Source organism: Rhincodon typus, chromosome 1, assembly GCF_021869965.1.
Source record: "Rhincodon typus isolate 14 chromosome 1, sRhiTyp1.1, whole genome shotgun sequence".
Lineage (NCBI taxonomy): Eukaryota > Metazoa > Chordata > Chondrichthyes > Orectolobiformes > Rhincodontidae > Rhincodon > Rhincodon typus.
This window is the reverse complement of record NC_063332.1, coordinates 10,438,521-10,450,869: the sequence shown is the minus strand read 5'-3', so window position 1 is coordinate 10,450,869 and position 12,349 is coordinate 10,438,521. Positions and strand designations below refer to the sequence as shown.

At 43.0% G+C, this 12,349-nt stretch overlaps 1 protein-coding gene across 1 annotated transcript in view; it reads left to right on the top strand.

Annotated features, from left to right (window-relative positions):
- LOC109931733 (dedicator of cytokinesis protein 1-like) overlaps positions 1-12,349 on the top strand; it is a 1,067,415-nt gene that overhangs the window by 331,019 nt on the left and 724,047 nt on the right. The window contains exon 20 of the mRNA XM_048601800.1: positions 2,627-2,754. Coding sequence (XP_048457757.1) covers positions 2,627-2,754 — 128 coding nt within the window. The remainder of the gene's footprint in view (positions 1-2,626; positions 2,755-12,349) is intronic.

Sequence of the window (12,349 nt, the reverse complement as noted above, 5' to 3'; positions counted from 1 at the left end):
TTCCTGATTATGTGAAGGTTCAAGAGATAATTTAAATCTTTAACATCACATTGATGCTTGCGGAATATCCTTGGCATTTTCATAAAGGAATAAAAGAAAGAATTTGTATCATTCCTTTGTTGAACGAATGAATGGAATTCAATCTGGTTGAATGTGAGGTTACACACTTGGGCAGGACAAACAAGGCAAGGGAATGCAGGATGGATGGTGAGATCCTGGGAAGCACTGATAATCAGAGTGATCTTGGTGTATATGTCCACCAAGGTCCCTTATGATAGTGGGACAGGTGGATAAAGTGATTATTTTTGACCAGGATGGACTCAATGGGCCGAAGAGCCTTTTTCTGACCTGTAGACTTCTATGACTTCATAACTCTAACTTGCGGTTTCTGGTCAATTCAATACCTTTGTTATGCAGTCACCAATTCAATGCAGAATAGGCAATTTCTGCACAGCAAGATTTCATGAATGCTGATGTGACATTGACAGATAATGTTATTTTAACAGCATTGAATGATGGATAATATTACCCAGGACCCTGGCCAGTGCTCCCTCACTCTTTTCTTTCCTTTACGGTCAGTTTAGTTTTTGTTTTGATTTGTTTTTTTTGTTGTCACATGTAACGAGATACAGCGAAACATATTGTATTGTGTGCTACCCATACAAATCATACCCTACATAAGTACATCAAGGTAATGGAACAGAATGCAGAATATAGTGTTACAGCTACAGAGAAAGTGCAGCGAAAGATCAACTCTAATATACGTGAGGTCCATTCATAAGCTTGATAACAGCAGGGAAGAAGCCGTTCTTGAATCTGCTGGGACATGTTTTCAAACTTTTGTAGCAGCAAAATGGCACGATGAACTCTCCTTAATACCTGTACACTCAGACAATGAAGGCCATCAGTTTAACTGGGACAAGGTAACCATAGTAGCCGAAGCCAAATATAGACACACATGGGAATTCCTAGAGGCATGGCTCTCCACCCAGACTTCAATCAACAAACATATAGAATTGGACCCCATATACAAGCCCATACAGACCAAAACCGGAAATGACGGTACTCACCACAACGGACCGCACAGTATAAATTCCAAGTGGTGTAGAATAACATCGCTTCATCGGACGCTCCACTGATGATGTCACCTAGCATGGTGATGAAACATCTGAACAAAAACAATCTAGCTTGGCGAGCAAGTCAACAACCTCAGGGACTATATCAGTTTTAGATATCTGGTCAGTTCGGGCAAGTTGGACTGAAGGGTCTGTTTCTGTTTCTGCAGCTCTATGACTCTGTGAGAAGAAATTCTTCCTAATCTCAGTCTTAAATTGGTCTTCTGTGAAGACTGATGCAAAGTATTTATTCAATTCAATTACACATTTCCTTGTTTCCCATTATTATTTCCCTAGCCTCATTTTCTAAGAAGCATATGTCGGATTTCCTCTGCCTATTCTTTTGTCCAAGGAAATGTTTTCCATCCCTGTAACCATTCTCATCAATGTCTTCTTCACTCTCTCCAGTGCCTTCACATCCTTTCTAAAGTGTGTTACCTAGAACTGGATGCAATACCCCAGCATCTTACCCAAGTTCTTTATGAGGTGTACTCTATAGCCGTATTAATAATGCCCAGGATGGTATATGCTTTATTAACCACTGTCTCAACTTGTCTGTCCACTTTTAATGAGTTTTTCACCAATATGCCCATATACACTGTGATCCTTCACTCTCTTTGACAGTTGTGCACTTTATTTTAACCTCCCAAAATGTATCACCTCACATTTCTCTGAACTGATTTTCAACTACCCACCTATCTGCTCACTCCACCAATGTCCCTTTGAAGTTCAATATTATTGGGTAACACTTTTTCACCTCTGCATTAAACCTGGGCTAACAGCCTCAGTGCAATTTTGAAGAAGGACTGTACTATCAGAGGTGTTGGATGAGATGTTAAGTCATGGCCTTCCATCTGGTTGCCTCAGAGGGCCGGGAACTCGGGTTCGATTCCAGTCTGTGCGGAGTTTGCACATTTTCCCCTTCTCCGCATTCCGGGTTTCCTCTGTGTGTTCCGGTTTCCTCCCACCGTCCAAAGATGCTAGGTGATTGGCTGTGCTAAATTGCCTAAAATGTCCAGGAATGTGCAGGCTGGGTGGATTAGCCATGGGAAATGCAGGGTGACAGGGATAGGGTAGTGGGGTACCTCTTGGTAGGATGCTGTTCAGAGGGTTGGTGTGGACTCAATGGGCTGAATGGCCTGTTTCCACACCGCAGGGATTCTGTGATTCTATAATCTACCCAGTCAGGTGAATCCCATTGTGCTAGATCATTAGGAAAGGGGTATTGTCCTTAATACTTACTTCGCAATCAACATTTACATACGGAAGAGCTAGTATTATCACATTGCCATTCAGAGCAGGGTATTTTAGATAAATTACCTACGTCACAGCATTGATGATAACGAAAGTAGAATGCCATAGATGGTACTTGAGAAATGTAAATGCTTTGCATCTATTGATTTGAATTGAATAGCGCCATTGCAACAGCTCTTGAAGATCCTAGAGATTGATGACACTCGTTATTAGAGGAACAGAAATTCTTATTTGCTGTCATACCTTTCTTTTCACAGAATGTCGAGCTATCCTGTTGTCAATAATGACCACCACACTGAAGGACCTGATTCAGAAAAGGGAAGAGGAAGAGGCTTGCGTCGAGTTGCTCAGCAACATCCTGGAAGTTCTCTATCAGCGGAACGTGGTATGTATGCTCGAGATGGCCTGTAATTGAGGAGTTCAGAGATGAGCAAAACAGGTGCAATGTAGAGTTGAGGTTAAAATCACATCAACGATGATCGTATTGAATGACTACAGCCGATTCAAAGTATTGAGTGGTCTTTTAGTTATTTTCATCAACCTGTCACAACACACACTGGGGAGGTGGGATTTGAACCCAGACCTTCAGGCCCAGAGGTGGGATAATCCTATAAAATCCCCTACAAATGACCTTTTTCATTTGTACATATGGAGATTGAAAAAAATCTTTATACTTTTGGAGCGTTCAATGCGGATAAAGCCTAACTTATTGCATTTGGTCTTCTGGTTGCCAATAGAGTACTGAGCCAAAAAGGCTCTTTTTTTCAGTTTGTACATGAGCATTGATTTGATTCGATTCAATTTGATTTATTGGCAGATGTACCAAGATACAGTGAAAAATATTGTTTGAAATGCTATCCAGGCAAATCATACCTTACATCAGTATGTCAGGGTAACAGAACAGAATACAAAATATACTGTTACAGCTACAGAGAAGGTGCAGAGAAAGATCAACGCTAATATATGAGAGATCTGTTCATAAGTCTAATAACAGCAGGGAAGAAGCAGTCCTTAAATCTGTTGGCCAAGCAGCATCAGAGGAGCAAGAAGGCTGACATTTCGGGCCTGCTCCTCTGATGCTGCTTGGCCTGCTGTGTTCATCCAGCTCTACACCTTGGTATCTCAGATTCTCCAGCATCTGCAGTTCCTACTATCTCTTAAATCTGTTGGTACATGTTTTCAAACTTTTGTATCTTCTGCCTAAAGGAAGAGAGTGAAAAAGAGTATAACCGGGGTGGGAGGGGTCTTTGATCACGTTGGCTGCTTTTCCTAGGCAGCGGGAAATACAGGAGTCAATGGATGGAAGGCTGATTCTCGTGATGGACTGGGCTGTGTTCAGAATTCTCGATAATTTCCTGCAGTCTCGTGCAGAGCTGTTGCCATGGCGTCCTGTGGTGCGTCCGGATAGGCTGCTTTCTACGGTGCATCAATGAAAATTGATAAGAGCCATTGTGGAAATGCTGAATTTCCTTCGTCTTCTGAGGAAGTAGAGGCATCGGTGCACTTTCTTAACAGTAGCATTAACGTGGATGGACCAGGATAGATTGCCGGTGATATTTATTCCAAGGAACTTGAAGCTGTCCACCACTTTCACCTCAGCACCATTGATGCAGACAGGGGCGTTGATGGCCAGCTGCTTCATTTCACTGGCGTTGAGGGGGAGATTGTTGTCTTTATACAATGTTTTTACACGAAGCTGTCTGTATCTTCCTGCATTCTGTCTTGTAGTTAAGATCCAAGCCATAACTCCCAGGAGTATGGACCAAAAATTGGAAAATGGAATTAGTGAAGTCAGAGCTTCATTGACCAGCATGGAATCAATGGTACAAATGTCCTCATTTTGTGCTGTCTATAAGTACATTCCAAAATAAAGAAAATTTCCAAGAGGCAGTCCCACCGTTCATATGTAACTGAAGAAGTTCAGGAGAACATCAAACATAAAGATAAAGCATCAAATTACTGATTTTCTGAAGAAGGGTCCAGACCCGAAACGTCAGCTTTCCTGCTTCTCTGATGCTGCTTGGCCTGCTGTGTTCATCCAGCTCTATACCTGGTTATCTCAGATTCTCCAGCATCGGCAGTTCCTACTATCTCCGAAATTACTGAGCAGCTGGTTAGATGACAGGTCAGGAAACTTGAGGGAGATGAGGAAATGTTTTTTGTTGATAGAGAGATGAGTTATAATCTGCTGACTGAATGTGTAGTGGGGTTGTGTAGTTCAACATTATTCTTTCAGGATATGGGCATCACTGGCAAAGCCAGCATTTATAGCCCATTCCTAATTGCCCTTGAACTGATTGGCCATTTCAGAGGGCAGTCAAGAGTCAACCATTTTGCTGGGAGTCTGGAGCCACAGGTATGCCAGTTTCTGAAGGGGATCGGCTTGAAAAGCAAAAACAAAATCTCTGTAACCAAGATCAAAGAGAGTGGCACTGGGAGCACGATGGGCCGAATAGCCTGCCTCTGGATTCCATGATAACACAGATATAGAATAGAGAAAGTGTGAGAAATAACATGCTGGAAATATGTCCTTTGGGGAATTTAGCTGTGACTGAAACCTCTGCAATCGAGAGAGATAATCGTGATGGATTGGAAGAGGGATTTCCATAAAGATCAATTGGCTCAGAAAGGAGATGGCTGAAGCTTTAGTAAAAGAGGATATAACAGATTTAAATTTATTGACGAAGGTACCAGAGGGGGATGTGGAAACATCTTTTTATGCAGTGAGTTGTTATGGTCTGGAATGCAATGTCTGATAGGTCAGTGGAAGCAAATTCAGTAATGATTTTAAAAAGGAAGTTGGATATGCGCTTGAAAAGGGCAAGAAAATAGATGGCTGTGGGGAAAAGGAGGATATGCATCAATATAAAGGGAGGATATTAGACAGCAGGAGAGAGTTAAAATGGAATCAGAGATAGTAGGAACTGCAGATGCTGGAGAATCCGAGACAACAAGGTGCAGGGCTGGATGAACACAGCAGGCCAAGCAGCATCATAGGAGCAGAGTTTTGGCTGAGCTGGCATGCAGTGCTGATGTATAAGTCTCTCGTGACAACAAGAGAGTAAGAAATATGGTGAAGACAGTTTCAACGGAGGCATTCAAGAGGGCACTTGATGGGCTTTCTTTGGAAAGTAATGCTATTCAGGGATACAGAAAAAGGCAGGAGATTGGCACTAGAAAGTTAAGCCAGACTAAGTAGTAGGGCCAGTGCAGACATGCTGAGCTGAAAGGCCTCTTCTTGCACCGTAATAATTCTGTGATTCTGTAAAAAAAAATTTGCAGGGCTTCAGCATGCACCTCCTCCAGGCTGTTAGTTACAGCTCCAAGGATGCTTGTTTTGTTGAAGAAATTACACCCTCGACATTTACAGTGCAGCCTGTGCCAAACGTCATCTTGAAGAGAGCAGTAGCTCAGCTGCTACCTGTGTGCAGTGGAAGAACACAGAGTAAACAGCTCGTCAGCTTGGTCAGCATCCACCTTCAAGAATGGTCACTTTCAACCACACTGTCCTCATGAACCGAAGATACACACACACACACACACACGCGCGCGTGCAAACACACACTCCCATGCACGCACACACACGCACACACTCATTCACACATGTGCACACGCACATGCATGTGCAAGAAAACATGCACACGTGCACACACATGCATACACACATGTACAAACAGATGCACGCACAAAAAGACATGCGTACGCACATGTGCATACACACGCATACACGTGCACAAAGATGCACGCACAAAACATGCACACACATACATGCACATACATACACGTGCACATACACAAAGACACACACACACACAGACACATACATGCCTGCACGCGCACACAGACACACAGACACACACACACACACACAGACACACACACACACACACACACACACAGACACACACAGACACACAGACACACACACAGACACATACACAGACACACACACACACACACGTATGAATTTGGAATTCTCGATCACAGAGGGCAGAGGAAGCTCTGTCATTGGGTACGTTTAGAGATTGACTGATTACCAGTGGTGGAAAGGATTATGGCATTAATATGGGCAAAAGGCATTGAAGTGCTTGATCAGCTTTGGTTATCCTAAAATGTATAGATAGCTAGATGGGCAGAGTGGCCAACTCCTGTTCCTGTGTTCCAAACTTCAGTGATAAAGAGCATCAGTCAACTTGCAGGCGGGTTAATAATTACTTTCAACTGCCTCCTTCCAGGTTTGTGGAGGGATTGAGTGTTTAATGGAATTCAGAAAATGGGTAGACTGCGGGGAGTGGTGCTGGGTGTTGGGGGGAAGATATTGGCTCCTACTGTCAGCACATCATTCACTCCCAATCACTGGGAGACTGTTCCCTTTGTGTGTTGCAGCATCAGAGGGAGAAGTGGTCATGGCGATATGGTTTCTCCACAAGTAAATTCACCTCGGCTGGCACCGAGATATGGATAATATAGTCATCTTTCTCGATTATCCAAAGGCTCAGGATAATACCCTGGAGCATAAGTTCAAATGTGACCATGGCAGCTGAGGGAATTTGCAATGACTTCAAAAATCTGGAATTAAGAAGCAATAATGACCATGAAATGACTGGATTGTGACTCACTAATGTCCTTTGAGAAATCTGCCTGCCTGGACTGGTGGAGCCTGCAGTTGACTCCAGACTCAATGCATTCGACTCTTAACTATCCTCTGAAATCATCTAGTAAGTTCCCAGTTGTACCAAATCACAACAGAGCCATGAAAATGAAAGACATAGCAGTCCCAACCATTGTCATTCAATGATATCATAGCTATTCCGATAATCCTCAATTCCACTTTTCTTCTTTTTCCCCATAACCCTCGATTCCCTTAAAAATCTGTCTATTTTAGCCCTGAACAAACTCAGGAGCTAGGCATGTGCCTTCAGCTTGAGACATCAGTCTCCAACACAGCTACAGCCCTGGCATTTATCCAAAAATGGGGAAAATTGCCTCTGTATGGTGTTCTCAGGCAACTGCTGCTTTGGTTGCTCTAAATGGTCCAGGTTAAGTGTTTGGAAGATGTTGTCACGTTACTGATAGCGGGGTTGAATAATCCATTGTCAGCGATTAATGTACTCTGTGGGTTAGTCTATTTAAAACAGTCAAACACATTATAAGTTATGTAGTGGAGATTACAACAACTGGTTTCAATATGCGTGACTTGCAAACACTAGCAGGCAGAGTCACAACATTATATAGATACAGTGCATGGGGTTTGTTATAGGTAAACTCTCTTTAAGGCAGGATCCACGTACAGCAGTTGTCATAGAAGCTTTGTCAAGTTGTTGCAATGTGTCTTGTACTAGTTTCAGCCAAGCCACTGACCACAGCCTCAGTGTTGGCCCCTCCAGTTATTCCCAGCATTGACTGCTCCATTATGGTCATCACATGTGGCCGTGCTTGCCCCCTGCTATCTATTAAGGACCATCATGTCCTGGAGCAGTGAGGAAGGCGCATGTTAATGAGTGTGGTGCAGTGTGTCTGTCTGATGCGACCAATGGTGTGAGCATTTAACAGCGTTCAGTGAGTGTGAGTGAGGTGCGACATCTGAGTGTAAAGGGTGAGTTGTGTTTGATGGAGAATGGTAATACTCACTTGGAGAGTGTGTGGTGAATGGGGTGATGTGTTGCTGGGATGGTCACTGACTTTGACCTTTCATGTGAGGCCGTTGACCTCCTTCAGCCCCGCACCCTGGACCTCAGGGTCAGACTGCTAGCAACTCTCTTCTCCCACTGCCTTCTTAGAATGTGACTAGTATTCGTCCAGGAAGGAGACATCTCTCCTCTTACCCACCTTAATGTGATTTCTGGTTTATTGAACCCTTTTTGCAGTTTCCTCTTTGTTTTTCAGTCTGCTGCAGTCCCTAATGCCGTCATCTTAAATGCATCTAACAGCACAGGCCTATTTGAAATGGTGCTTGCACAAGTCCAGGTCCCCTGCAGAAGTATGCATCTTTTGTTTTATTCATTCATTGCCCCAGAGGGCCATCCCTAATTACCCAGACGGCAGTTTCGTGTCAACCACATTGCTGTAGGGTCTGGAGTCACATATAGGCCAGACCAGGTAAGGATGGCAGTTTCCTTTCCTAAAGGACATTAGTGAACCACATGGGATTTTCCTGACAATCGGCAGTCGATTCTTGGTCATCATTTAAGTCTTAATTCCAGATTTTTATTGAATTCAAATTCCACCATCTGCCATGGTGGGATGCAAACCGGGGTCCAGAGAAAATTACCTGGGAATCTGGATTAAGGATCCAGCAATTATACCACTAGGCCATCTCCTCCCCATCCTCACCTGGTCTGTCCTACATGTGGCTCCAGACCCACAGCAATGCGGTTGACTTGACCTCTGAAACAGCCTCGGAAGCCACTCCTACCCGGGGAAAATTAGGGATGGGCAATCTGTCCATCAAAGAATTACGGAAAACAGAACAAAAGTTTGCAACCTCCCTGTATCACTTTGAACAGTCACAAGTACGGAAAGCACAAGCTGCAAACTCTTGACCAGATTTCTTGGCTTATCAGATCTCACCACAACCTGGCAATGGGATGGGGATGATTATTGCGCATAGAAAAAATTGAAAGATCAACAGGAGAGTAGTTACCAGGGGACATTTTAACTGTCCTTTGATGAAGTGGCTTAGTGTAGGGTAACAAAGTGTAAAGGAAGGCAGAACTGATGTACCTGCTTCCTTATTTAAGCAGGGAGAGCGGAGAGGAATGTTTATCACATTTAGTACCTTGTACTGATCATACTTAATCTGCAAAATTCCATCTCTGCGTGGGTGAGGACCTGGACAACGATGTTCATTATAGTGCTGGCTTACAGCTCTTGGCATCAATTAATATAGTTCATAGTTTAATGCTGTGGCTTAATTTCAGGGGGACTGTATTTTCAAATGGATGAGAATAACTGGGGGCGGAGGGACTTACAGTGCTGAGTAAGGTAATCAGGGAGTAGTGGTTTAATTGTAAGTCTGTACCAATGGCAGAGAGCACGTTGTCTAGTCTGCGGGGAAAAGGGACGGCTTAAGTAAAAGTTAAAACTGAACAGGATTTGAAGATTTTGTAGAACAAAGGAAATAATATATAAAAAAAATGAAGAAACAAACTTGCATCTATCATATGCCTGTCGTCAAACAGATCTCAGTAGATCACACTGTAGTGATTGGAACCAGGGCCAGGTAGACCTCAGTGACTGTGAGATCCTTGATTGGGGTCGTTAACAGGGTTAATCAGGGAGCCCTGACTGACAGATATAAACAGTAGATTCAGAAGTTCTCCTCAATCTAGAGACTGGCTCTGAGCTGGCTGGTCAGAGCCCATGTACAGTACACATGTAAATAAAGGATGACTTGGTGACCATATACTAGCCTCTGTGCAGTTATTTCAATCACACTGTAGCTCCTCTGTGACAAAGTCAAGCCCTTTTAAATGAGACATTAAACTGAGGCACAGACTGCCCAATCAGGTTGGATATTAGCGATCCTCTCACATTAATTTGAATAAGATTGGGTGTGGGATTGGGGTTGGTTCTCCCCAAATCTTGGCTAATAACTATGTCTCAAGCAAAAGCCAAAATACCTTATTTGATCATTTACTTAATTTCTATTTCAGTGTAATTTTACAAAAAATCATTGGATTATGCGGAAATACCAGAGGATTGGGAAACTGCCAGTGTGACACCCCTATTCCAAAGGGGTGGGAGGCAAATTGCCAGCAACCGTAGTACAATACAATACAGCACAGGAATAGGCCCTTCACCCACCAAACCTGCACCAACTCATAATCCTTATTTACACCCGCTACTTATTGCCCATGCATGGTTTCTATCCCTCTGTTTGCCTCCCGTTCATGTGTCTATTACGATAAGCCTCAAATGTTGCTAACGTGCCTACTTCCACCACTTCCACTGGCAGTTTATCCCAGCCACCCACCACCCTCTGAGTGAAAACGTTTCCCTTGCACTTCTCCCCTAAACATTCCCCCTCTCATCTTGAACCTGTACCAAAAGTTGTGGGAAAACGGCAGGAAAGTGGATGTGAGAAACAGCAGATTAGCTGTTCTCGATGGGCCAAGCGGACAAATCCTGTTCATGTTTCCTCTGGTCTAATGCCCTAAGCACTGACCAGATGAGAAATTTGAAGGTACCTTTAAAACCATCGCAGGAAATGTTCACAAGTTAAAATTGGAATGTCGTACTTCATTTAAACTAAAGTATGGGAGAGTTTCCAAGTGCTGTCATCCTGAACAGGTAGAAGGTCAGAGATCGAGGCACGAGAAAACTCCAGGTATCTCTATAAAGGTAAAGTCTCCATTGTCCCAGAGGAAAATAGGGCTGCTCTCTCATTATACAGAGACAACTTATGGTGGTTTAACCTGAAGGTCACCACACCTCAGGTGAGGGGAGAGGTTGAGAAGGAGAGTCCGGCACGGTAACCTCAGCTGGTACAGGAATTGAACCCACACTGTTGGCGTTGCCTCTAACGTATAGTGTATCATGGCAGAAAATGCATTTTTAAGAACACATTTGAAGATTGGTAACTGGTGAAGGATTTAGTGAGACAGCTACAGAGAAAAACAAGATTTTGAGTTTTATTGCCAGGATAATTTAGTATGGATGTAAGTTACTGTATTTGAGTTATATTAGGCTCTGTTACATCTTCATTTGCACCATTTGAATGCACTACACACAAGACTGTGGAGATAGGTCACACAGTATAATCAAAAGAGCTTAACAAATGTTTAGATATTGAAGGCTTCAAGGGTATAGAGAGAAAGCAGGAATGTGACATTGAAATAGAAGATCATCCATGACAATATTGAATGGTGGAGCAGGCTGAATGGGCCGAGTGGCCAATTCCTTTTTCTAGTTTCTATGCTAAGCCATATTTTGGTCACAAACTGTGAAAGCACTGAAGACTGGGATAGTACCAAAGCTAGGTGTTCTTGCCAGTTCTAAGGTTAAATCATTTATTTTTGAGGAACTTAGGTGGTGTACTGACAATGTCACTAGGCTAGTAATCAATCCCAGAATAATGTTCTGGAGATATCAGCATGACAGAAAGTGAGATTTGAATTCAATAAAGATTTGGAATTAAAAGTTAGCCTAAGGGTGAGCTTGTAATCTTTGTTGATTGTCATCAAAACCCATCGGCCATTCTTACCTAGTCTGGTCTACATGTAACTCCAGGCACACAGCAGCGTGCTCTGGGCAATTAAGGAAGGGCAATAAATGCTGACCTAGGCAGTGATGCCCACATCTTGTGAACAAATGTATAAAAAGCTCAATTGACATATTATTGAAATCTTTGAATGATCAAGAAAGCGGACTTGGTTCAGTTGGTCAGAGACGTGAAGAGATGGTAACATCCATTGTTGAAGAGTTAAGCTCCTTGTGGCTAGGACTTGTTCCTTTTTCAGAGATTCATCTGTCACTGCATCAATCTGCTGAATCAGCTGGCGAGTGTCTGATAAAAGGGAGCTGATGAGCTCTTGAGACAGTAGACGTTGCTCACGACAGAGGGAACTTTTCTTGGCGTTTCAGATGCTGTAGAGTTGTAGGGAACTTTTGGAAAACTTCTTGGAATTTGTTTGTTTGTCTGAAAACATCATAGAAGAATTCATCAGAACATTCTCCTGAATTGACTCCAGTAGTCTGTTTGATTTGGTCTGAGTTTGTCATCTCTCCCAGAAGAATTGAATTGAATTGAATTCAATTAGCTTTATTGTCACAGATACTCAAATGAGTGCAATGAAAAGTGTACAGTCGCTACATTGCAGCACCATCAAATTTTTAGGAAACAAAACAAAATAGAAAAGAGAAGTTATCTTATTTCTTCAGAGATAGTAGGAACTGCAGATGCTGGAGAATGCTGGAGACAACAAGGTGCAGGGCTGGATGAACACAGCAGGCCAAGCAGCATCATAGGAGCAGAGAGG